Here is a 25,156-nt window from a genome sequence, read left to right on the forward strand (position 1 = left end):
TACCCAGCATGCCTTTCTCCGTCTCCCCTCCCTCTATTCTCTCCTCGTGTTTCTGAGGTCAGCAAACAAGAAGTGTGCGTTCCCCTTTAAGGAGCCCCCTCCGTTTGCACAGCGGCGGGAGGAGGGGCGGGTCTGCGGAACAGCGGCTGAGGAGGGGAAAAAAAAAAAAAAAAAATCCAACAGCGGACGGTTTCAAGTCCCCCCCGATAGAAACTGTGCCTGATTTGTGGCCAATGTTGGAGATGTAAAAAAAAAAAAAGAGAGAGAGAAGAGAGAGAGGGAGAGGGAGGGAGGGAGAGAGGGAAGGAGGAGGAGGAGGGAGGGAGAGAGGGAGGGGAGGCGAGGGGAGGAGAGGAGGGGGGAGGGGGGGCAGGAAAAACACTAAAGGGGTAGCTATGGAGATGGAGCGTTTTCCTGGCTGCTTTCTTTGACAGGTGTTGAGTGGGACAAAAGTCTTAAAACAGAATCCAGCATGTACGCCAAAGGTAAAGGAGCCGTCGTCCCTTCCGACAGCCAAGCGAGAGAAAAGTAAGTGAGCCCCGCACACACGGACCGGACTTTTTCTTCTTCTCTTTCTTTCACCTGCTTTTCTTTATTATTACTATTATCATTATTATTATTATCGTTGTTATCATCATGCGGGATCATCATCGTGCGCGCGACAGAGAGGGAGAGGAGGGGAGGCAACTTTCTGAAGTAGCTAGTGTAATTTAAAAAACAGCGTAGTGTACGAAAAGTGCGCTCCTGCGTGCGCTTTACCCCCAACACTCCTCCTCCTCCTCCTCTTCTTCCTCTTCTTCGACCACCTTAAAGGTGCGACTCTTAAACTTTTCTTTTAATTTTATTTCTACCCATTCATTGCTCTCTTTGGTTGCACGGGATATTCACGCCAACACGGTGCATTAGCGCTATAACGTGGCGCGGGGGTTTTTAGCGCAAGAACGTGTTTTATTGTGCATCAAAGCGTTTACGTGAGGAGATGAAAGAAGAAGACGAAGAAGCAGGAGCGCGTTTTCCTTTTTCACTGCGGGTGAAACATGTCCCTGTGGGGGTGTCTGTGATCGGCTGTGGCTGCTCATGCTCCGAGGAAACTTTAGGGAGGTGAAGCTGTCGGATGGTTGGATCATCCCGTGTATATGTGTGTTTTTTTTTTCAAATTTTTGTTAGAGATAGTAAGTGGCAGCTGTACTCCGGAGATGCTCCTTTGTATTTTTTTGTGGCGTTGTTGTTGTCAGCGGTGAGGGGGTAAAAGTTTTGTCCCAGTCGACAGTCCTGCAGCAGCAGCAGCAGTGATGGTGCTAAAGTTTGTAGCATCCACTCGCCACGAAGGAGACTCCTGCTGCTCCGAACATTATTCTGTTACTCAGTATTCCTATTATCAAAATCCATTCATGAATAGTGTGTGTAGAAATATATGCAAACATGGCTGTGATACGATTCAAAATATTTATATCTTAATTAAATTCAGCAAAATATTATAATGGTGTTTGACTTTGTTTACCACAGCATTTGTGGTGCATGCATCCTCACTTTTCTTTGATTAAAAACCCTTCTAAATATCCCTCTCCCCTCATAGACCCCTTCCCACGCCTGCTCTTTTATTTCGATGCTGTCCTGATCATTTCTGTGTGGGACCATCCAGAGTTGGACCTCCTTTGCATCCCAGCACTTCAGATCAGCACAGTCTATTATCATCAGTAGCTATTTTTAAAAGCATGAAAATGGTCTGAGGTGAGAGGAGTGAGCAGGAATCCCTGCTGGGATGAAATAGTGATCTGAAAAAACACTGTCAGGTCCTGGGAGGCTGAGCGTGTTACACAGCACCTCATACATCTGTAATAGAAAACCAAATTCTTTAGAGACTATTGTATTTGTTTTTTTGATGCATTGCCGTGTCACATTCAATTGATTAAGCTCCAGAGACACATTGGTTGCTTATTTGCTTAGTGTAAGCCTCCTCAAATAGGACTTTGTACATGTGTAGTGCCACCAGCATTTAATTTCACCCTGAAATCACATCAGTTTATTGGAAAATTGAGCAGCTCTCTGTGTGTTTGCGTCTGCTGCGTTGAGGTGGAGTGTGTGGGGGGGGTTGAATCCTAAATGAAAACAGTCCTGTGTGGTTTTATGAACAGCAGGCAGCGTGACCTTTGAACCGGCGTATGATGCTTTAATATTGCATATGAACCACGAGCACGCACGTCGATCTGCTCTTACACCTGTTTGTGTGTCTTCGCTTCATCGCTCTGTTTACGACACATGGAAATGCAATGTGTTCTTTAAATGCTTTGGTTTTTAGTTTTTTCTGTGTTGCCCCTTGCTTGTTCAGGGAGTATGGATTATGTTCCATGTGTTATTGGGAGAGAACTCAGTGCAGAGGCAGAGTGTATTTCAAATGATAGTGTAGGAGGAGGATTAAATAAATAAATTCAATTAATTAACTCATAAGAAATACAAGTCTTTTGAGAGGTGAAAATGATGAATACGTCTGTGCCTGGCTGCTCGGCTTGAATTTTGGTTTTTCGAGTTTGTTTGCATCAGAAGCTCCACAGTAAACATCATTTTATTTAAATCTGTGCATATATTTAGCTTAGCTTGTGTGTATCTCTCTCTGTGTCCGTGTGTCACAGGCTGATATTCATTGTCCAGGCGTAATGGCCGATGCTTGCCCTCTCCCCCTCACCTGTCTTGTCACCCTAACCTGCCCCGCAGGGCCAACACATGTTTCTGTGTAAACGTGGAGTTCACGACAGCTGCCTCAATGCATCACTGAATGATCTCATATTCATATTTACATATTCATACAGATCTTTACATATTCAGATATTGAAAAGAGGGTGCCCCGGATGGACCTGTATCCAATCTCTTTTGCTCAGAGGGCTGATAATCGAGTCGTATACTTAATTGAATAAACAATAAATTAATAGCGTGACTTGTGACTGGAGAGGACATACTTTACAACACTGTTGAAATCAACTATATCAAATATAGAGTAACACTATACTGCAGTTAGATTACATACAACAAACTTGTTGAAGGAAAATAATAAACTAAAAACTGGTGAAAATTGTAATTTTTCCAGAAATCAGTGAGTCAGTACAAGTGTATGGGTTCAACATGTTGGACTGTTCAGAGCATGAATGCATGCTGATTTTTAAGAACCGCCTCTACGTGTAGTTTCTTTAATGATGTTTGGTTATGAGTAATATTTGACGGGGCCGTATAAATTAATTCTAAAATATTTCATACACACACACATTTCAGACGGCGAGGGCTCGCAAAACGTGTTGCCTAACGCCACACTTATTAGTTAGCAGTCTGGTGTTGTCGTGAATGACAGCCAGCAGCTGAGGGATTTCAGGGAAAGTGTGTGACAACCTCAATCTGTAAGCTTTGGAGCAGCCAAATATACAGTATATTTATAATTAATAATAATAAAAAACTATATATAGAGATGAGATCTTTTCTTAAAGATCTGAAAGCTGTAGTTAATGTATTGCAATGTTGTCAGTGTTTCAGGTGATAGATTTTTCGGAGTTCCTGCTGCAATCCTCCCCATAAAAAGTTTTTCAGGTAGTCGTCTCTACAGCTGTTGCCTTAATAAATGTGACCTGCTGTGCACAGGTGTGCAGCTCTCGACTCTGAATTCGCCAAAAGTAAAAAAACAAAAAACAAAGCAAGAGCTCTTCTGTAGAACAATACATCCTTTTGTAGAACTGAACACTTAAGTTAGCCGCCACCTGAATGCTACACAGTCGTTCTCAGGTTTAGTATACAAAATGTTCCAACATGCCAGCTCAAGTGTGTTTTTAAGCTTACGACATTGCACAAATGTGTGCGCACTGTGCAAAGCCTTGAAACCAAAACTTGAATCCAACCTGTTCAGAAACACAACGTAAAGGAGTCACATGTGCATTTTGCATTATTTGGATTCTTCCCGCTCTCTCTGCTGTATCAAACATGAGGGGGGAGTAAAGTATTTTCTTTTCACATCCTTGAGAAGCATTATTGTGAATTGATATTGAGAAAAAAAAGAAAACATGCTATTAATAATTATGCAGATAGAGGAGAACCTGGTGCCCTTATGACCAAAGAAATTAATTACTCTCCACATTTTATTCCCAGTGTCTTATTACATTTAATTTGAACAGGGGTAAAACAGCAGGTTTAATATTAATGTCACCGTATTATTTAGTCACTGGAACCTCTTTGAAATGTGCACTGATGAATCCGACTTCTTAATTAAATGTGCCATTCACAGTAATATTTCATTCATGATCAAACATCTCATTTTTTTAAAAGCACGACCAGTAGTTTCTAAAGTAATCCTGCTCCACACGTTTGTTTTCTAATTCCCTCTTGTTTGTTTGCAGACTTTTTTTGTGAGCATTTCTTGATTTTTTTTTTTGGGAGGGGAAGACACTCGAAGTGTAAAGTTAATCAGTTTGTTTTGAACATGGGCTTCTTTACATCCTCCGCTCCTCCTCTGGCTCCGCCCAAGTGTTTACATGCAGCGTAATGGGGATCTTCAGCTTTGAATGCATGGTTTTGATTCTACACAGATGGCACTGCCATCTGCATTTTAGTCTTTTGATAGGAGCATAAAGGGCTGTGCACTAACATAGGCAGGAACACTGCACTAAAAGTAAAGAAACCCCTGATTTAGCCCCGGCACCCTTTGGCTCACTGTGCTCTTCATTCAGACATGTCAACAGTTAATTAATGTTGCCTTTCGTCAGCCGCTTTGGGTGCATCCGCACAAATTTGGTAGTTTTCTCACTTGGAATAAAGGAGACAGTATAAATATTGAGGCTACGTGCCTGAAGTCGTTAATCAGTCAGGTTAGAGAGCAAAAGTGTGTGTGTGTCTTTTATTAGAACACAAAAAAGTACGTGTCTCAACAGATAAAAAGGACTTCACATTGTTCTTTTTGGTCACATTCTCCTTGGTACATTACATCACATGCACTGAAGTTCAGACATTTTCCTGAAATTTTAGAGAGGGGCTGTGTGAGAATGCAAATATCCAAGTCAGTTTCTGGAACTTGGATAAAATGTTGGGCATGTGTCTGAGTGAGGCCATGTGAGAGTACAGCAGTGAGTGTTATTAAATCACAATGGATGCAAAATTGTAATAATACAAATATCTCAGGACTAAAACAGTATGGCCCATTCATGTAGAAGACACTGCCAAAGATGTCTGTCAGAAAGCAATTCGAGAGCTTTTGGCGATGTGGGCTGACGCCTGTGTCAATGGGCTGTTGAAAAAACCATATGATTTCTGCCGTCATGTCCTGCCTCCTGTATGCTCTATCCACCACCCTTCACCTGAGTGTTCTACATATCTTCCTGTTGTTGTGAACACGTCTGACAATCTCCTGCTGTGTTCTCCAAATGTGAATGGAAACTCCTGGAATATGTCCAGATGCAATTTTGGGGACATTTTCTTGAGTTCATGTCTGTATAACAGTTACTGTAAATTGTTGTTCTGGTTGACGGCTGTGGGAGGAGACTGTGGTGATAACAGAAGTATGTCAGCTATGTCAATATAATCTCTCATCACACGTCAGTATAAATCTCTCTGTTTTGCCTCTTCCACTTAAATCAAAGTGTATTTCTGAGTGAGAATCAACAAGTTCTTATTATTTACATAAAGTGTCAGGTTAGAGGATATATACAGGTGAGTCTGTCAATAGGTAACGTCTCAGTCAGGCACATGTGATAGGACTGTGTGTGTGTGTGTGTGTGTGTGTGTGTGTGTGTGTGGATTAACCCGTGGCTAAAGCCATGCATGTTTACTTGCTCATAGACACTGATTTGTTTTGACAGAGGAACTGCCATAACAAAGCCAAGCAAATATAAACAGTGTGTGCAGTGGGAATAAGCTTTAGTGCAACAGCTTCACAGCATCACAGCGTCTCAAACAGACATCCAACCTTTCATTCACCTCCGAGTGATACATCATTACGTTCACACCTGTTCACCGCCACTATGTCAGTTCTATACTGCTTTTATAAGGTGCGCATAAATATTTGATATTCAGGAAAAAGAACGTTTTCTGTTTTTACTCCGCTGAATCCATAAATTATGCATGGTATGTATCTTCATTCTTCTCTGAAAAGGCATAGATTGTATATGAAAGCAGATGCGGTGACGGGCACAGCTTAATCCTCTGCCATCACTTCCTCCGCGCATACCTTACCTCACCCTGCCCCTGCTCTCGCTGCTGAATTATTGAAGCCAGGACATGAAAGTTAATTTGCTAACTGTCTGTGCTTTAGCTGGCTAAACTTGGCTGAGAGGCCCATCGTCTCTGGAGGCGGGTGAAAGAAAAGGGGGAGGCTGGATGGGGCAGCCCGGGGCGAAATGTCAGGTGCGTTTCCTGGGGACGAGGCGATGGGAGAGAGCGCCTTGATGTGTGGACATGGAGCAAAGTGCTAGTTAGGCCACATGAGGTTAGGGCTGGGGAAGAGATGGAAGATCAGAAATGGTGTTGTAGATTTTTTTCTTTTCCAGCTAAAGAAGAAGCTGGAAAACTACTGCAAATGATCCTGTAGCTTAACAGCGAGAGCGTGAGAAACAGACAACAGATGCACCGCACGGCTTTGTGCTTGTTTTAATGTAAATTCACACACCAGCTTTACATCACCAGCTGTGATATCCAGTCACCACTCAAAGCAAAGGTCAAACGCTCTTCTTCCTTATCATCTGTGTCATTTGTTCCGTTCTACGTTATTGTTTAATTTGTGGAGAGAGTGAACAGTGTAGGAGAGGAAATGTGAGATGTGAGGTGGACGGGCATGCGGTTGTGGTTTGCCTTCTTGTAAGCATCTCATCTTTTATTCCTGAGTGACACGTGTAGCGAGCGCAGGGTTGGCGGGGGGGGGGGGGGGGGGGGGGAATTCAGGTTTACAGTGTCCGCAGAAGGAAAGCCGCGGCCATGACCTCCGGCTTCCCTCTGACACAGCTCTCCTACGCTGAACATTCACCTCCATGTCTCCTTTATCTACCTGCCCTTCCACTGGTTCTGCTCTATCAGCCTGCAAAAGAAGAAAAAGTCTCCTCCTCAGCCAAGTTACACTTACTGCTTCTGACAGAGTAACAAAAGGTGTCCCCTGAAGCCTGGATTGAATGAGTGTTTTTAAATAATGCATTGCAGCTGGGGCAGGTGCCCATCGCTAGGGCATAGAGCCCCTCAGATCACGCCAGGCTCTGCCATGAAAATTTCATTGCTGCAGTACTCATGGGAATCTCTGTTCGATGCTGTACAGTGTGGACAGGGCGTATAGGAGCTGACGCCTGCTGCGGGGTATTTCACAGTTTTCTCTTTTAGCATTTTACACCAATGGACTCCCCATTTTACCCAGAGTCTGGGAAACTTAAACGCCCCTGAACTGTGGAAAACAGAGGTAAATGTTTACGTCAGCGTTACAGTAACAATGAAACGAGGAAAAAAAAGTCTTAAAAATAAAGAAGTGCTACATCCAGCCTCATTTCTGCAGTCTCAGTTTGATTTACTCACTAAAACGCAGGAAAGTACTACTGCCAACATCCCGACGAGAGGACCTGTGGACACCGCAATTATTACCATGTGCTCACAGCTTTTAAGTTTATGAGCACCAGTGGAATATATGTGGACGTCTTTTGTCCTGGGTTTTGTCCCTCAGGCGAGAGGCTGCCTTAACTTCTGCCAAGAGTTTGTCGGGTCCTGAGAGAAACTGCAGCCACTACTTCAGTACTCCTCTGTGTTTTTCAGTTAAAAAAAACAAAGTTCTTTCTATTTTCCTTTACAATTTAACGTATTTAAAAGCACTAAAATTGAACATCAGCAATAACGAACAACCGTATGTTAGATACTGTTAGTTATTGGCCTTCTTATGAAAAACACATCAACTAATTTGATACCGATATGTTTTATTTTGGAAAAGTAGGAAACAGCTTTTCTTTTTGGTTTTGAAGAAAAACTTCTGAAGCAAAACCTTTTTCAAACAGAAACTTCATTACACACTGATCAGTTTCACTTGTTGATACCAGGACAACTGCTCTATTTAAGATCAGTATAATATGATAATTTACAACTATCAATCATTGAATTTGTTTGTTTGTTATTAAGCAGGATTACACAAAAACTACAGGACGGTTTATGACAAAATGTGGTGGAAGGATGAAGTATCGGTCACCCATAAAATTTTGGTAGGGATGCAGATCAGGGCACAGATCCAGAAATTATTTTACACTTACACTGCGAAATAGAACCTATTCAATGTTTTCTGAGTGCTATTCTAGTTTCATCTCTGTCTGTTAGCAGTATTAGTCAGAAATGACTCAGTCTATATATATGAAACTCTGTGGAGGAGTCGGGCATGAGCAAAGGAAGACCCCACGAAACTTCGGAGCAAATTTGGACGAAGTTTTTAAAAATGCTGCGATTGGACTTTAGTGGTGACACATCTTCATAGCAACTCTGACCACTTCATCATCACATACACACTTTATCGAGCCACAACATTCTAAATACCTGTGATGATCATTGATACAGCTGTTACTGATGTAAGAGTGAGAAATACAAGAAGCGATAGAGTCTAGTGTCTAATACCAGTTGAAACTGGTTTGGACCAGATGATAAATCACATCGAAGGTCTCTCTTGTCAGAACTAATGTGAGTGAGGGGCCCGTGTGTGTCTCTCTGCAGGTTCAGTAACTGAGCTGTTGATTATTTTGTTGTAGACACAAAGAACGGAACAATATGTCATGAAATAGTTCTTCAGTTCAGTTAGTTCTTGTAGTTTTGATTTCTTGTCTCTCTCTTGTTTACCAGAGTTAACAAAGAGACAGTCATCAGAAGTAACAAGGTCCAGAGTGCTGTACTTTTTCTTTTTCTCACAAACCCGCACCTGCATAGCTCTATATGGGATCAGAACCGTTTCCTGCCATTATCTCCAAGTTAACATATGACCCCAGTCCCGGCCTGTCACTTGTATTAAACATATGTGCTACATACACAGTCTCTCACATCAAGTGGGTTATGGCCACCTTGCCCTCCTGTTCTGGTGGTTGATTTGTGAATTATCAGAGCACCTGCGTTCCTACAAATGTCATTGTGTAGCTATTAAAGGTAACGCATGTGATGTGGTCAAAGGTGATGTCATACGCCTTTACAATAAAACAAATCCTCAGGCTTCATATAAGCTGATTGAGATGTTCAATATGCTGCACAATTGTTGTGATTTCTATTATCCCCAGAAAAGTTAATAATAATATCGTAGTTCTCACCTACTGCCCACCCACGTTTAGTTGATTTTTACCCTTACCCTTGGAATTATATTAATATATTTTTGACCTGTTACTCAACTTTCACACCTGACTATCAAGGTCCCAAGTCAAAAAAAAATCCTATGTCTTGGGAAGGAGATTGAGTGTTTGTGATTGATCAGACTCAAAACAATCTGCTGTCTTCTGTAAACTTCCTGTAATTTTCTTCAGTTAAAAAAAATGGCTTTTGTTCCATCTGAGCTACAGTGGGTTAAAAGATAGTTAAAAATATGACAAATACAGGTAGATTTCTTTCAAAAGAGTTAGAGAAGTATATTGGTAATCAACATTATAATATCTTTGAAGCTACAGACTGGCGAAAGTTATCTTAGCTTAGCGTAAAGACTGGAAATGAGGGGAAACGGCTAGCCTGGCTCTATCCAACCGTGACAACATCACTATACCAGCACATGTAAAGTTTATGGATTATCATGTTGGATGTTGTTTGTTTAATCTGCACAAAACTGAAGTGTAGAAATGATCAGGCAGATATTGCTTAGCAGCAGTGACTGCATGGAGTCTTGTCATCTTGTTGCCATGACAACCAGACTTTTACCTGCTATGCGAAAAAAACGAATGAATGAATTTTACTCTGAGTGCCTCACTTTTCTGATTTATTCATAGAGGAAGTTGTGTGTTTTAATCTGGGAGAGAAATGGCAGAGTCAAAAAATGTGTGTGACCTTTGACCTGTTTTATAGTATAAGGAAATCACAACAAATATTCAGTATTATTATCATAGATAAGTATAATTTTTTGGTCTCTATGTGTACATTTCTATACTTTGTATCTACAGTTTTCCCTGTTATACTCCTACAATGGTTTTTGGTAGAACGCAGAATAAAGAGATACATAGAAAGTGTTTATATATCCAGCATATTTACACTGTCTACACTGAATCAAATGACTCCTTGTCATATAAAAGGTTTGTTTGTATAAGCTCATTGAAAGACACCAAACTATTCAGCCCTTTGCTTCTTGTAGCAGCTATAATTCTGATGTTGTTTTAGCATGTGGTTCACTCCCAGCAGTTTTCACTAGCACCTTAGTATACTGTATATGAACCGTATTTAAGGTTGATGGACCAAGTCAAAGCTAAATTGTGGGTATTTGTCAGAGCGTGAGTTTTACGGGACCCTCGTCTGTTCCTCTTTCTGCTTTGTTATCTGTAAAACCTCAATGAGCTGAAAATGTTTATTTTTCTTCCATTTTTCCACATCTGTGCCTGATGCATGAATAAGCATCAACACCTTCAATAACAGGAATCCGGCGAGCAGCGCGGCAATACCTGAGAGTCCAACTTCAGCCACATCTGAGGATGTCTCTCGTCTCCTCTTCTCTCTGTGTTTTTCTCGGTGTCGACGCTGTTTTGTTTTCAGCCTCGGTGTCTCAACAGCACAGTTTCCTAAAACCACAGGGATATGGCCGAGTGCCACCGAGGCTCTTTAGCTCAGAGCTGCAGAGCTTTACATCACACGTTTACAACCGCTCCGCAGTGAATATGATCTTCATACTGTAAAATCTTGTTTATCCAAGCTCCATCTCAGATGACACAGTGATGATTTTCAGCCCGTCGAGCACATTTGCTGGACTCGAGTTGGTGGGTAACCTGGAATTAAACAAGAGCAACACATTTAGGGATGAAGAGAGCGTTAATTGTGGAATAATCTTTCCGATGAGCAGTATTAAGGTTGGATCCCCTGAACTAAACTATGTAGACTCATAAATATCCTGTTTTCATGAACATATGAACTTTACAAAAGGGGTTAGGTTAGTTTCTGTATCAGCAGGAAGAGCTCGTTTTTTATATAATCTGTCAAAAAGCAAAGATCCCTGCAGTGACCAGCTGAGATCAGGTATTTTTCCTTTAACAGTGCAAACTGGACGATGCATTCATTTAGAGGATGAAAAGCCGATCTGTCTGATGTGTTTTCTGAATGATGATGAATGGGTTTCATTTTGTTTTTCTATTTTTTGGGTCTGTGTTTACGTAGCGCTTTTCTAGTCTTGATGATGATTCAAAGTGCTTTACAGTACAGTTTATTTTTTTGCCATTCACCCATTCGCACACACAGTTATACAATGCATCTATGTGCAGAACTCTCTCTATCACGCATCGCTCATATCTGCACAGCCATCAGGGGAAATTCGTGATTCGGTATCTTTCCCAACCACAGCCGCCCCTACTACCCATGTAATGCTCTGTTTTTAAGATAAAAAAATATTTTGTTCATATGAATGATGTGCAAAGACTGAGTTGGTTGTTTATATATGAAACTTATACATTAGCCAGTTATCTGGAGGAAGGAGAAGAGGAAAATTTATCGAGTCAATCTATTTTTAATTAGATAGTCCTGTGAATTAATTTGGAATTTCTTTATACATATGTGATAGTTCTGTAAATTCATTTGGGATTTTCTTTAGATTTTTCTATATTTTTTTTTTGCATCTTCTCTTTTTCTTTTCTTTTTTCACAACCTTTGTTTTTATAAGAAGATTTATGTGTTTGTAAATTAGCGGTGTCTTTTAATCCCAAAAAAGGGGTTAAGCCAAATTCATTGGCCTGATATAAAAAATACACGTATATAAGTTATCCAGAGTGACGTGAGGAGGAAGAGGAATATAAAGATGTGATATAATACATACAGAATATATAGATGTGATCCTCAACTCTGACCTCTGCCCCTCTCTCTCTCTTCTTGTTTTGCAGGTTAGCTTTATACGTGTACGAGTATTTGCTGCATGTCGGCGCACAGAAATCAGCACAGACCTTCCTGTCAGAGGTAAGAAGTTCTTTCAGTCTGACCCCCTGTTCATGAAGAATGAGTGATTCCCCCTCTATTGTATGAGCAAGGCTGGAATTCGCATTATAGGTTATTATGGGTTCAAGCAGCTGTTGAATAATATCACCACAAGCTGAGAACTGTAACAGTATTAAAACGTTACTGATCCTAGACCAGTGTTTTTTTTACAGGGGCTGAACAACAACAGTGTTTATTAATTTGGGACAATGTAAACATGCCATCGTTTGGGCTACTTAATGTGATTAGCCGCCCCTTGTTATAAGCTCTAATTTGTAATCATAAACTCTGTATAATTAGAGCAGTTTGACATATTGTAAGCATGTGTAGCTGTTCGCTTTCAGCTGTGACATTTAGAAAAACGAAGCCGGTCCCTGCTAAGTTAAATCGACTGTAGTGTCTGAAACTATTCCAAACATGTCCATTTGTCCTAGGTCTGCTCGACTTATTATTCTCCTATCAGGCCCCTGAACCGTCCAAGACGTGCAAGCTCTAATGTGTTGCATCCTCTTCCTTAATGGACATCCTCTCTGCTAATGGTCCCACGTCCAGGCCTTCCCACTGTACAACACCTCCCCTCCCCACTGGCTTTATTCAGCTCCACTTAATACACTCCCCAACACTGAGAAAGGCTGTAATGGCAGGCACAAGCAGGTCTATATCATTCAGCTTTAATACTGAAGTCATTCATCTGTAGTTTCATCAGGTGAGCTCGGTGCAGAAGATGCTTTCAGACATGCACCTAAGTCCCCACATTTTACAGAAATGTTCCATTGTGGCTGTATGTGAGAAGGCAAATGTCCGAGTCAGTTGCTCCAGAACTTTTCCTGTCAGAGTGAGCCCATGGGAGAATACAGCAGGAAGTGTTGATGACATTTCTAACATGCGACAGATGCAAAATCAACATTCCTATATCAAGATGAAAATAGATGCCAGAAGAGACAAACAAAGATGTCAACTTTGAAAGACAATGAGAATTAAGAACTGTTGTCGATGTGCTATAAACAAAAACATGTGATTTCCATTCTAGAATTTACTCACCCACATTCAGGCTCCACCTATTGCCTGAATTTTGCACCCACATGAGCTCAGTGATAGATGCACATGCTGCACATACACAGAAATAACAGTCTTAAGAGGTTTTAATCAGCAGTTACCTGTTAAAGTGGTAAAAACAAGCTTAAGTCAGATATTTGCGTTAAATTTCCTGGTTTTGTAGAAATAAAGTTCAGATCACTGATTAGATTATATAGAGATATATTACAGGAATAGTTTGCCATTTTGTAAAATATGTTTACTTGCTCTTTGGCTAAGAGTTTTTATCATTTAAAAAACGTATTGTTTGGGTTGTCTCTTCCAGTTGAGTTGAAAAGGCTTTGGAATCTTGCAGGAATGAAATAGGCAAAATAACTCAGAAAGAACAGAAACTTGCTTTAAATCACACTTCCTGCATCAATCAGACACAATCAGACAGAAATTGTTTTGCCTTTGCTTTTAGCGTGCAGGCAGGCGGGCATTGCTGCTGGAAGCCAGCCCAGCTGCCAACAACTAGGAGTGGACGTCTAAAATATGAAGCAGAGATAGGGGAGCAGCACAGTGAGATTAAGTGGTCGTGCTGCCGAGAGCCTCGCTGATTTCAGAGCGCTTGTGGGTGAATCTTCTCCATGAGATTGAGTGTTAGTGGTGAGCTGTTGGAAAAGAGTGAAGCTCTAAGTCGCAGGCAGCCAGAGATACACACACACTCATAGATTCACACACATTTAGTCGGACTCAAACAGGAATTAAAACAACATCTATGTTGACAGGGAATAAAATAACACAGACACAAAAAGTCCATGTCCACAGGCCGTTAAGACCGCAAAGTCCCTCTGACGCTATATTTGTCTCAGATGTAGCTCAATGGTTTTGTTTATTTCAACCACAGCTTCAGTTTTTACCCGTTGTCTTATATGGTAAAAATCAGTGGACTCGGATTAGAGCGACAGTAACGGGTACATCCGAGCAAACGCTGCAGCTTGACCTTTGACCTTTTCGCCTTCATGTGCCTCTAGCTGTAGGCTTTAGAGTGTCGAGGGATTCCGCATGAGTATTTGAAGAAAGGTTGCAAATGGACAGAGTCGTTAAACTAATCTACATCGGCTCATTGTTGTGCAGCTTTTCAAGAATTACACAAGACCTGATCACCCTCTTCCCTCTTAAATTTTTGTCTCCTTTGATCATCACCTCTTTTTTCCCTCAGTTCCCTCTCTATACATCCTCCTCTTAGGTGTCCTCTCTGCTCAGGGGCTCCTTGTTTCCTCCTCATTTTCCTGCTCCTTTCTCACTGCAGTTACCAAGACCGCTCTGTACATTTTACTGAGGCCATCCTGTAAAAAACAAACCTCTGTGCAAGCAGCTTATTACGACCCATAGTTCAGTTTTATTACAAGGCAACCTCTAGTAAATTAGCCCCAAAGTCTTGCTTACACACTTTTCTGCCAAACCTTTGCACAACCTTTTCACTCCTGGTATGCTCCTATAGGTCATATCCGTGGGTTGGGACGACAAACCTATATATAGACGTGATCTCATACAAGAAAATAAAGTAAACATCTTTAGCACTTTTACATAAGATACTGTGTGTGCCATTAAGAAAAAAATGAAAAACTGACTTACACCGGCTCTGTATTGCTTTCTGTTTTCTGTATTTGCAGTTTCTTTGTTTCTTAATCCAACATATGTTATTAAAGGGTTGAGGATGTTTTTAAAAGCTGCAGAGCATTCAGCTCTCTCTCAGCATCAGGATGTTGACATGTTTGTACATCTATCTTAGTGATCTATCTCTCACTCTGGCAAACTGCAATACCTGAACCATTAAAACTAAATGCCTAAACCTTACCTAAACCTAATTCTAACACACACACTTTCATAGTATAGACACCACACACTTCTGAGGACTGCCACTCCATGCTCTCCTGCACAGTGCAGCACTCAGCTCTTTAGCAACATTAAATCAACAGGCCTACACCCACATACAGCGCATCACATCACTGTAAACTGCGCTGGGGAAATCTATAGAATAGACACTTTAATAGAAATCTGAGTCCTGGGCCTGTTTTTCTATATATATATTTAGAAATAGAGAAATCTTGCTGCTCTCATGCTGTCCTCAGCAGACACTGGTGAATCATCTCTCAGACTGACTGCACTCGATCTGAGTGTACTGTGTACTGTGTTCTCTCTTTCTGTGTGTGTGTGTGTGTGTGTGTGTGTGTATGTGTGTGTGTCGAATCACGTTAGTAGGAGTGTGTGAAGCAGGCAGCAGGTCTGCTATCTCTCACTGGATCTTATCTCAGTGTCCAGATACAAGCAGGAGCTCTGCTGGTTTGTGAGGGCGATGGAGAGGGCTGCCGCTTCAAGACAGTCACACTGTCTTATCCACAAACTTGGCTCTGCACTGCACTTCACTGCACCGCGCTGCCCGACGGCCTATTTTTCTGTCTGACTATTGCTCTGTCTGTCTAAAGTTAGGGGGACGGTTGAGCAAAATGATTACATTATGCATAAAACATGCTGCGGTGTCTTAATTTTTCATTTCCTTCCTCCGTCTACTGCCCTCAACCCCTTCCCCTCCATCCCGCTTCTTTTTTTACAGATCCGATGGGAAAAGAACATCACACTTGGGGAACCACCAGGATTTTTACATTCATGGTGGTGGTATGTATACATTGATCCTCTCTCTCTTTTCTTTTTCATGACCACACACACACACACACAAGTTTTTTCAACAGCTCACATTCATACTGTACAAATACTCTTGATGATCTGAAAGAATGTGAAGGGGTGGAGAGGCACAGTAATTGCAGGGAATGCTAAGTGCATCATCTTACACATGTTTAAGTGCTGTACTCCTGGCATCCCTCTGATTGACAAGTGAGCTAACTTCCTTTTGCTCTGTTATTTAATCTTAAATTGATGTGTCCATTGCCCAGTAAAAGTCCAAATCAGAGAGTGTCATTGAGCTTTTAACACATGCACTGCAACCCTGAACTTATCGAGACAGTGCCCAGTGTGTGATCACAAATGTCACTGTCAGGCCAATGTCCAGAGAATATACAGAGGCTAGATTTGTACTAATGTTTTAAAATGGCTTTTTAAAACTAAAACTAAACTCTGTTTAAGTTCAGTAATAATCCCTGTCTATACCATCACGTGAAAGTAGAGATTTTCCAATTCTTATACCAGTATTGGAAAAGCTTCAGATACTGCCAAAAATAAAATAAAAAGTCGGGCATCTGCAAACTTCCTTTAAGTTTTTTAAATTCACCAAAATTAAACTGCAATTTTCTTTTGCCAGAAATTTCTTCTTCTTCACTTCTCCAAAAGAACTGTTGTTCTGTACTGCCACTGGGCTGCATTACCAATAGCTAGCTTAAATGTCAGCAATGTTGCAATAATTCATGCTGAGGAGTCCCACCAGTAAAACACTGTTGGGTACTGCATGTAAGACTTCATTTTTGAGGGGTAGCAATCATCACTTTCATATAGTTGTCAAAATAAGGTGTATATGTTTTTGTTTTTTTAAATGCACTGATATCAGTTTTGACCAGGTATCACAATCAGTATCGGAAAGGGAAAAAATGGTATATATCTCTACCTGAAAATCACTTCATACTACCGTTCACGTACACTGGGCATGTGTGTGGAAGCAGATCATGTACTCTGCTGTCGATTAGTTATTTATATAAAATATGAACAAGAAACAGCAACTGTGGTGAAAAGTGAGACCAGGGGATTTCTTTTCTTGGATAGATGACAAGGTGGAACTTCGAGTCTTTACAACCTTTTGCTTTAAGCGCTGGAACTTGAAGCCAATGAAGGTGGCTGTGTCATTGTCATTTTGCTGATACATACTATAACGTAGCCCGGGAGTTTTCAAACTAATATGGAGTCAGCAGCGTTTACGTGCTTTTCTCTTTTAGATGCTCGAAAACTCTCCAGAGAGTTTGTCTGTATTTGTAAACTGGCACTATTTAAAGCATCCTGGATTGCTTATTACCAATCATTCTTTGCCCTGTGCCCATGGTTGTACACACATCATTAGAAACCCTCACTTAAAACGTGAAGACTCTCAACTAAGTTCTGGAGAAATAAGTGTGTCTCCTCTCTATGATTTCTAAGAGGATTTATGAGGATTAATATTTGCGATGGACATCAGAGATAGTGACACTCTCAAAGTGTAAGTCGCATTGAATCTAAAGATATGTGTTTCATGTGAGACTGAATTATGATGATAAGGAGCAGCAGTTTTAAAGTAAATCGCAGCGCTGACGTTTTTAATGTAACTTTATTGCAGTTTGCTTTTTTTTTTAAACCTGATACTCAGATCTGTTAATACGAGATACAAATACAAAGCAGTGTTTTCTGTCCTGCTGGAAGAATGACGTCAGTGGGCTTATTGCCTGATACATACACTGTTTTTCTCCATGTGTGAATAAGAGGGAAGGGGAACACCCAAATGTAGGATTCCCCCTTTTTTCTTGTTGTCAGGCCAAGAACTAGAAAATCCAACTCGAAGTCAAAGAGAGGGGAGCAGAAAGGCAAGAAGGAGAAAGCTGGGCAGCTGGGAAGGATGGAGACAAAGAGACAAACAGGCAGACAGACAGGGAGGCTGAGACGCTGAATCCTTAGCAAAGCAAAAGCATGAGAGGCAACGAGAGCCAGGATAAGAGGTTTGACAGGGCCCGCTTTGTTTGTCATTCATGCTATCCCCCTCATCCGCAAAACCCCCTGGCTGGCCTTGTGTAATAAACCCGGACATGCGGCTTCACTCATTCATCCTCTGTGGCCTCAGCATGTGTTGTAATTGTACAGCCTGTTGACACAGTTCATAATGGTCCTTAAAGAGCCTGGCTTCTCTCAACCTGACAGCTCTCAATTGGACAGCTACCAGTAATACTGACAGAATGACATACACAAACATACAGCGGCGTGTAAGTTTGCTCTCGTCTCCTGCCTAAAAAAACCTCTGGGACAGTGTGTGTGTGTGTGTGTGTCAGAGAGAGAGAGAGGGTGTGTTTGAAATTGAAAGGGAAACCATTCTCGCTCGTGATGTGTCTTCTGACTGTTTTAATGTACAGTATTTCAGCAGAGAGTGGGAGATGACCTTGTGTGTGTGTGTGTGATGTGTCAGTTGGAGAGTAGGCTGATGATTAGCCAGACCGAGCAGGGCAGGGCTCCAGTGTAGTATGACCTAGCTGAGGGGCGTCTGTCTGGGCCCACGCAGCACGTGGATGGGAAGACTCACTGGGGGGGAGCGGGGTCTGGGGGTCGGCTGGGAGGAGCGGTCCTCCGTCCACCCCTATGCCACCCAGCAACCCACCCCCACACCCCCCTTTCAACCTCCAGCCTCCCCCAAAACAAAAGCTCCAGATGGTAGGAAAGCCACCAACCTCCCTTGTCCCTCACCCTTTTCGCTCCCCCCCTTCCTCAACCTTTGTCTGGAGGCCTTCCCTTTGTTTGCGGAAGAGAGAGACCCCCGAACGGATTAACTCTTTGCATTCCAGCTTTCTTTTGTGTTAAACAGCCTAAATGTAAGACCAAGACCCCTCCACGCCCCCCCAGCCCCACCACTGTTGTCCCCTCCTCAGCACCTCACTTGGGGTTTTTCTTCTCCCCTCCTGTCTCTGCCTCTGTGGCTGCTTCCTGTAGGACGCCGTTGGTAGGTGGTGGAGGGGGTCTCCAGAACAAGACCGTGGCTGTAAAGGGGGAGGGGGAGGCAGGCTGGTGGTGGGGGTCACTCATCCACATCTGTTGTTATGGGTGGAAGGATAAAGAAAAGGCTCAGCGAGGACTGCAGGTGTTGATTGTGTCATTAGCTCCCTCTCTATTGGCTGCTGCTAGTTGTCTCCTTATCCCAAAAATCGATTGCCTTAACCAGTTTTCACTGGATGGCCAATGAATCCTCAGCACCCCCACCCCCACTACAGGAAAACATTAACGCACACATGAAAACCTCAGCACAACAACAGTATGTGGAGAGATCCTCCTCTGTGTGATAGCCTCTGGCTGAAATTCTTGTTTGTGAGGGGGAAAGAAAACAGTGAAAGTGCAACCGTCCTCTACTCCTAAATGTCTGGACTGCTCTTTGTAAACACAGGCATCAGACTCTTCTCCACCCGTCTCCTTCTCTTCTCCTCTCCTCGTCTAATTTTCCTTCGTTCTTCACGTCATATCATTCAGATCATAAATACGAGAGGCCGAGTTGGAAAAACCATTCACATCTGCCTCATAATTGTAAATCACAGTCGGAGACATTGGGGATTTCTGACAGCGATGATATTTCCCACTTGGTGAGAGGGAGGACAGCGTCAACAACACTGCATATAAATATAACCCGACATTAATACAAATACAGTCCGTTCTGCTGATTTAAAAAGAGCTATACACTGTGTGTACCTGGTTTCTGTTGTTAACAAATTTATACAATTTTAATACAAATGTAATACAAAAGGTGTGAAATGTTCCTCCAAACCATTGTCTGGACCAACGGACCAAAATTTTGAACCATGGTTCAGTTCATAGTGTTGGATAGTTCAGATTTCGAACAAATGCAGGAAATTGAGACTAATCTTCATTTCAGATGATACAATGTTTAAACAATGACTTGTGTTGAGCACTGAAGTTTGTGGTGCTGGTAGTAATACCATAATGACAATACAGTGGCAACGAAATTATCGAAATGAACCAGTTCATTCATTTTCTGCTTTCAAAATGTTATTATTTTTTAGAAAAACACTCATGCACAATACAACAGCTGAAATGATGACACATTGATGTCAGGTGCCCAAACCGGCCAATGTCAAGTATAAACACATCGAATGTATGTGAAGATGAAAGGAAGTACGTTAAAGGAATATTTCACCCAAAAATGAAAATTCACTCATTATCCACTCACCACTATGCCGATGGAGGGGTGGGTGAAGGGTTTGAGTCCACAAAACACTTTTGGAGTCTCAGGGGTAAACAGTGTTGCAGCCAAATCCAATGGAATTGAATTAACTGGTGACCACTTCTTCAAACTTAAAAAACAACAGAAAAAATAAAATGTTGTTTAAGGGGCGTGAGATGAGAACTTGTGATAGCTGCATATCTATGTTTACTTGCTACCGGAAGTTGCAATACATCTATCAGCTATTGCAAGTCCTCACTGATCTTGTCTCGTACCCCTTGGGAGAGAGCATAGAGGCAAAAACTTGTGCAGTGTGTGGGTGTGGCTGTGAACATGGCTCAGAAGTAGAATAACAGCGGACATTTAGCATAAAAACATGGTGTAAATGACACTTTTTCGAATTTGAATGTCGGGGCTTACAAACACTTGGATCACACCCTGGGAGCAGTATTTCTGAAGAAGTGGTCACCAGTTACTTCAATTGTATTGGATTTGGCTGTTTAGTCCTGAAACCACAACTGTTTTGTGGACTCAAACACTTCACCCACCCCTCCATCGGCATAGTGGTGAGCAGATAATGAGTGAATTTTCAATTTCGGGTGAACTATCTCTTTAAACTTTTTCATTTGCTCCCTAATTTGCAAAATGAAACCCAAACTTACTGGATGAAATGTTCACAATATAACTAAGAATGATCATTGGACTTTTAAGTGTCTTTAGGCATACACCACTCTCCTAATGCAGACATCAGGTACTTTCTGAAACTGCAGACACCAGACTGCTCTAAGTGGTTGAGTTTGGGATAAATCAGACTTGGTTAAATCACCAGTCTTGGCTGTGTAAATATTTTAAAGTTAGAGCTGTTGATGTGATTACAGGGTTAGTTTGCAAACACAGAATTCAACACAGAGTTCAATGAGCGATTTTACTTGGTCGACTACAAACCCTCTTGTCACATTGTTTGAGGGAGATGACACCCTGAGTGAAAGTCAGCTGCTCTGTTGCACCTTGATATCACCTCTGAATTGTGGCATGGTTTGTGGTCAGTCATGAGCCTAGAGAAGATGGTGCAGTACACACGTTAACTCAAGATTCCAGCACTACCTACAAGGGAATTAATTTTCCTCTCCCACTTTCTGGCTGTCCAGAAAGTCTCTCATGTGCAGTGTACCTGAGAGAAGGAATACATTCCACCTGTACTATACACACAGTACAACTTCCTTTTTTTGTTTGTTAAGCCGTTCATCTTGCAATGACAGTTGCTGTATTTATTAGCCACAGTCCAAAGGGAGTGTTCCTGATTTACATGGCACAGTGATGTTGTTGTCTCCTCCTGCACGCTGAACGCACTGCTGCTACCAGGAGAATAGCTGCTACTTGAGTCAAGGTAATAAAGACAACTGGAAGGGTTGTGCTTCTCCGCCTCCGCTCTGTGATTGCAGCATTTTGTCCCATTAAGGAGAGTCTGTTCTGATAAGACGGGGGAAGACAGCATGGTGGGCTCTCAGTAACTTTATTTTTCGAACTCTGGTTCTTTCACTGATGCTTTGCCAGCGCCTTCCTTATCTACATTAGTCTCCATATCTGTCTTAATTTCTATTTCTTCTCTCTTCTGACCGACTTTCAGGCTGGTTAGATGTACGACCAGACACACACGCAGGATTATCGTGTAGACCTGCCATCAGCAGCCTGTCTTTTCTGTCTCTTTGTTTACTCTCCTTATTATAATGGAAAAGCACATTGTAACCACTGGCTTTGTCAGACCACAGTTAATTGCAAATAATTATCGTGATGACATTTAAATTTAGTAATTGTCTTCTTCTGGACGGCTGGACGCTAATCCTTCCCTCCTCTGTTCTGGATACAAAGTGCGTGTGTGCGCTGACGATGCCTGCTCGTGTTTTTTTTTTTAGGATTTTTCCTCATTTGAATGAATAAAAAAATATTTCGCACGACTCAGAGCGGCGATTTAAATCCCTCCTGTGACCACTCAAAGTAAGAGCAGTTAAAAGTTTCCCTCTTTATGGAGTTGTGTGGCTCAAATACCACCAGTTACTCCACATAATACCATAAAGAGCTTCCCATGATGAGGAGATTAGATGGAAACGATTAGATAATTGGATAGAAAATTTACTGTGTGCAGAGAACAAGATTTCCCGCAGATTGCTGCTGCTAATTAACCGCGTTTGTTGACTTCCCAGATCTTTTCTGAAGATTAATCTGAAAAGGAAGCGACAACAACCCGTCACAGGCTTTCCCTCTGAAAGTGGGTGGGACTGTCAGACCTGTGCTAACAATGGTCACATCCAGATTTGGACGAACAATACATAAGGTTACAATAGAACAGATATTTTTTCCAGACCCTTAAAATTACGTTTGAAAATCTGTGTCCCTGTTGAAAAATGGTGTCAACATCCATCCTGATAAATCCAATCACAAGTGGTCAGTGTTTAATTTGTCTGTTCATACCTGAAATTAAAATAGAATGTTTGTCCTGTGGCCACTTGTGATTGGATATCACTTCCCTGCTCTATATGCAAATAAACATGGCCAACATTTCTGTCCATGAAGACCAAGTTATGTTTGTACCCAGTTCAACATTTCTGTCCAATGACCATGTTTCTGTGTCGTGTCAGCTCTAGCGAGAGATAAAGGAAGCTTGCAGAGTCAGGAGGGGCTGAATGAATCAATGAGCTGTACGCAGATCCACTATGAAAAAAGATTTTACACATTGTCAAATCATCATGTGGTGCTCAGTGTTGATGTTGTGGCGGTGAGCATAAACAAATCAAGTATTGTCACTGAGAAGTGTAAAAACACATTTAATTCATAGTGGAACTGTAGCGGGTCAGAGAACGTCAGCTGAGTAGGAGGCCCAGGACCGCAGCTGAGACGTTTCACAGAGGAGAATTAACGGAAAACACCAACGCAGAAGCCGCACAACAGAAAACAAAACAACAACAGGAATGACCAGCATCGAAAAGAATTTAGTCTATTTGAGGTGTGCGTTACATGTTTACCGTAACATCTCAAATAGACAAAGTTGTCAGGGTTTTTACAAGCTGCTCATTTGACAGCAGTGAGTAACTTGTTGATATTTGTGTTTCTGCTGTGTTTCAACTGTGTCAACTTTGTGTTGTGTTTGACTATTGTGGTTGTGCCGTGGCTTCTGCAGTTGTGTTGTGGCTCTTGTGGTTTATGTAATACGCTTGCGTGTGACGTCTCAGCCACCATTCCTTTGTGTTCAAACAGAGAAAAGAACATAGCCACGTATCCCAGACCACCCCTGAATGTGGTTTGAGTGATCGGATCTCAGGATGCATTTAGAAAGCATTCGTGTGCGTTCCGACCATAGACTGTATATAAAGAGGTTCCGACCTGAACTTAGCGCTGACCTCTTGTGATTGGATCCCTCAAGGGTCTATGTTTAATTAGTATTGTACAATTATATTTTGCTCTTGAATGTGTCACCTGTTCACACCTGACGGCCTGTTTCATTTCCTTTTCGTCACATTCTTACTCCATGCAGAAACATGCATCCTATGTCACCCACCTAAAATAATATCACAATAATGAAAGTCTTTAGTCCCACCCACCAGCGATGCTGCCTCAGATTATGCAGAGAGACACAGAATGAGATTTCCCTACGCAGCTCAGACAGACACAGGTCAGCTGTTTAAATCGCAATATATTTCATATGGGGCCAGGAGATGTTAGATCACCTTGCTCCTACACCCCCCTGTGCCAGTACTTGGTTGTGTGTTTTCGTAACAAACTGTAACCTGCGTCCTGTTTCATTTCCCTGAGAGCTGATTGGATTTGCGATGGTTGCACCTTCTCGCCGTCGCCGCTCCTCTGACAGAGCGGCAATCTCTTTAGCAACAGCCGATAAATATGATAATGTACACGGGCTTTATTGTCAAGTGACAGAAGGGCAGCACAAAACACACACACCCACCATATGTTTTCTGCGCCATCTTTGCCCTCCTTGTCTAGAGGGGACCCCAGGGCTCCCGTCGAGGCCTCGGGGCACCAACTCTGTCTTTTAATCTTTAAACACTTTAATAACACATTTCTATTTGAGCCCATGTGCTTTGAGAGGTTGGCTCTGTGAGCTGCTGGGCTGCAATTTATTGTTCTTTTTATTTTTAGGACATTTATTGTCGCACTCTTGTTTCCTTGATGCCCTCAAATAACAACAATCAGAAAGAGAGAGTGTAAATCAGCGATCACCAGTGTTTTATGATAACCGTATTTAGGAGATAATAACATTAGTCCGTGAAATCAAACATTTTTTTGTGATGGGGAAATGACAAACATTTGACAGGGGGCTACTGAGCCATTCTCTTGACAGTTCTGGGCAGTTAATATTTTCTGCTCCATTTCGCAGTCTGTCATATCTAGTGTCACGGCTGCTCCCAACATCAGCACAAAGAATGGATGTAACAGTTTATTTGCACCTTTAAATGGCAGCAAGAATTTCCTCAGCAGTTTGCGTTTTTTTAGTATGCTGCCCATGAAATCAATATTCTCCAAGAAGGAGAAGTCCTTAATGTGGACTGGCTTACCAGGTACTTAATTTCAGTGCAGTAATTAAGGGCCTGTTTGGAGTGGGACCTAGTGGCCCCTGCTGCCCTGGAGGAGCGGGGATTGGTCTAATTAACCAATATGAGTATGGCTGATTGGGCAGTAAGTAACGTAATCACAGCTGATTGGTCAATAAGCTGCAGGTCAACGGGGCAGGCTGAGAGGAACATTTGGGAACGGTTCCTTCCTGAGCTCCAGGCTTCAGGCTGGACTGTAGAGTGGAGTCTGCACTTAATGTGACTGGAGGAGCTTCTGGTTTACACAGCTTTTTACAAAATCTCACTACTTTGTGGAAACGTGTTAAAAGCAGTAAGTTCAGAGTGTTTCATGTTTCGTTGTATTTCAAGCTGAAAAGATAAAGGCAAGGCAGTTTTATTTATTAATTACATCACGTATTTTCAAGGTGCTTTACAGATCATCAGAAGAAACAAATTTAAAATCAGAAAGAAGATTTATTTACAAAAAAATAAAAAAAGTTGGAGTAAAGTAGTACAAAATAAATGCGCAAAATAATGATATCAAAATAAA

The 25,156-nt window shown here is 41.8% G+C and overlaps 1 protein-coding gene across 2 annotated transcripts in view; it reads left to right on the forward strand.

Annotated features, from left to right (window-relative positions):
* Positions 1-343: 343 nt before the first annotated feature.
* The window catches only part of ssbp4 (single stranded DNA binding protein 4), an 88,558-nt gene continuing 63,745 nt past the window's right edge, over positions 344-25,156 (forward strand). For both annotated transcript variants that reach the window (XM_020081312.2, XM_020081314.2), the window contains exons 1-3: positions 344-528; positions 12,021-12,093; positions 15,746-15,807. In XM_020081312.2, the coding sequence (XP_019936871.1) occupies positions 473-528; positions 12,021-12,093; positions 15,746-15,807 (191 nt within the window). In that variant the 5' untranslated portion in view covers positions 344-472. The remainder of the gene's footprint in view (positions 529-12,020; positions 12,094-15,745; positions 15,808-25,156) is intronic.

This window comes from Paralichthys olivaceus, chromosome 3, assembly GCF_024713975.1.
Source record: "Paralichthys olivaceus isolate ysfri-2021 chromosome 3, ASM2471397v2, whole genome shotgun sequence".
In the NCBI taxonomy this organism is placed as follows: Eukaryota; Metazoa; Chordata; class Actinopteri; order Pleuronectiformes; family Paralichthyidae; genus Paralichthys; species Paralichthys olivaceus.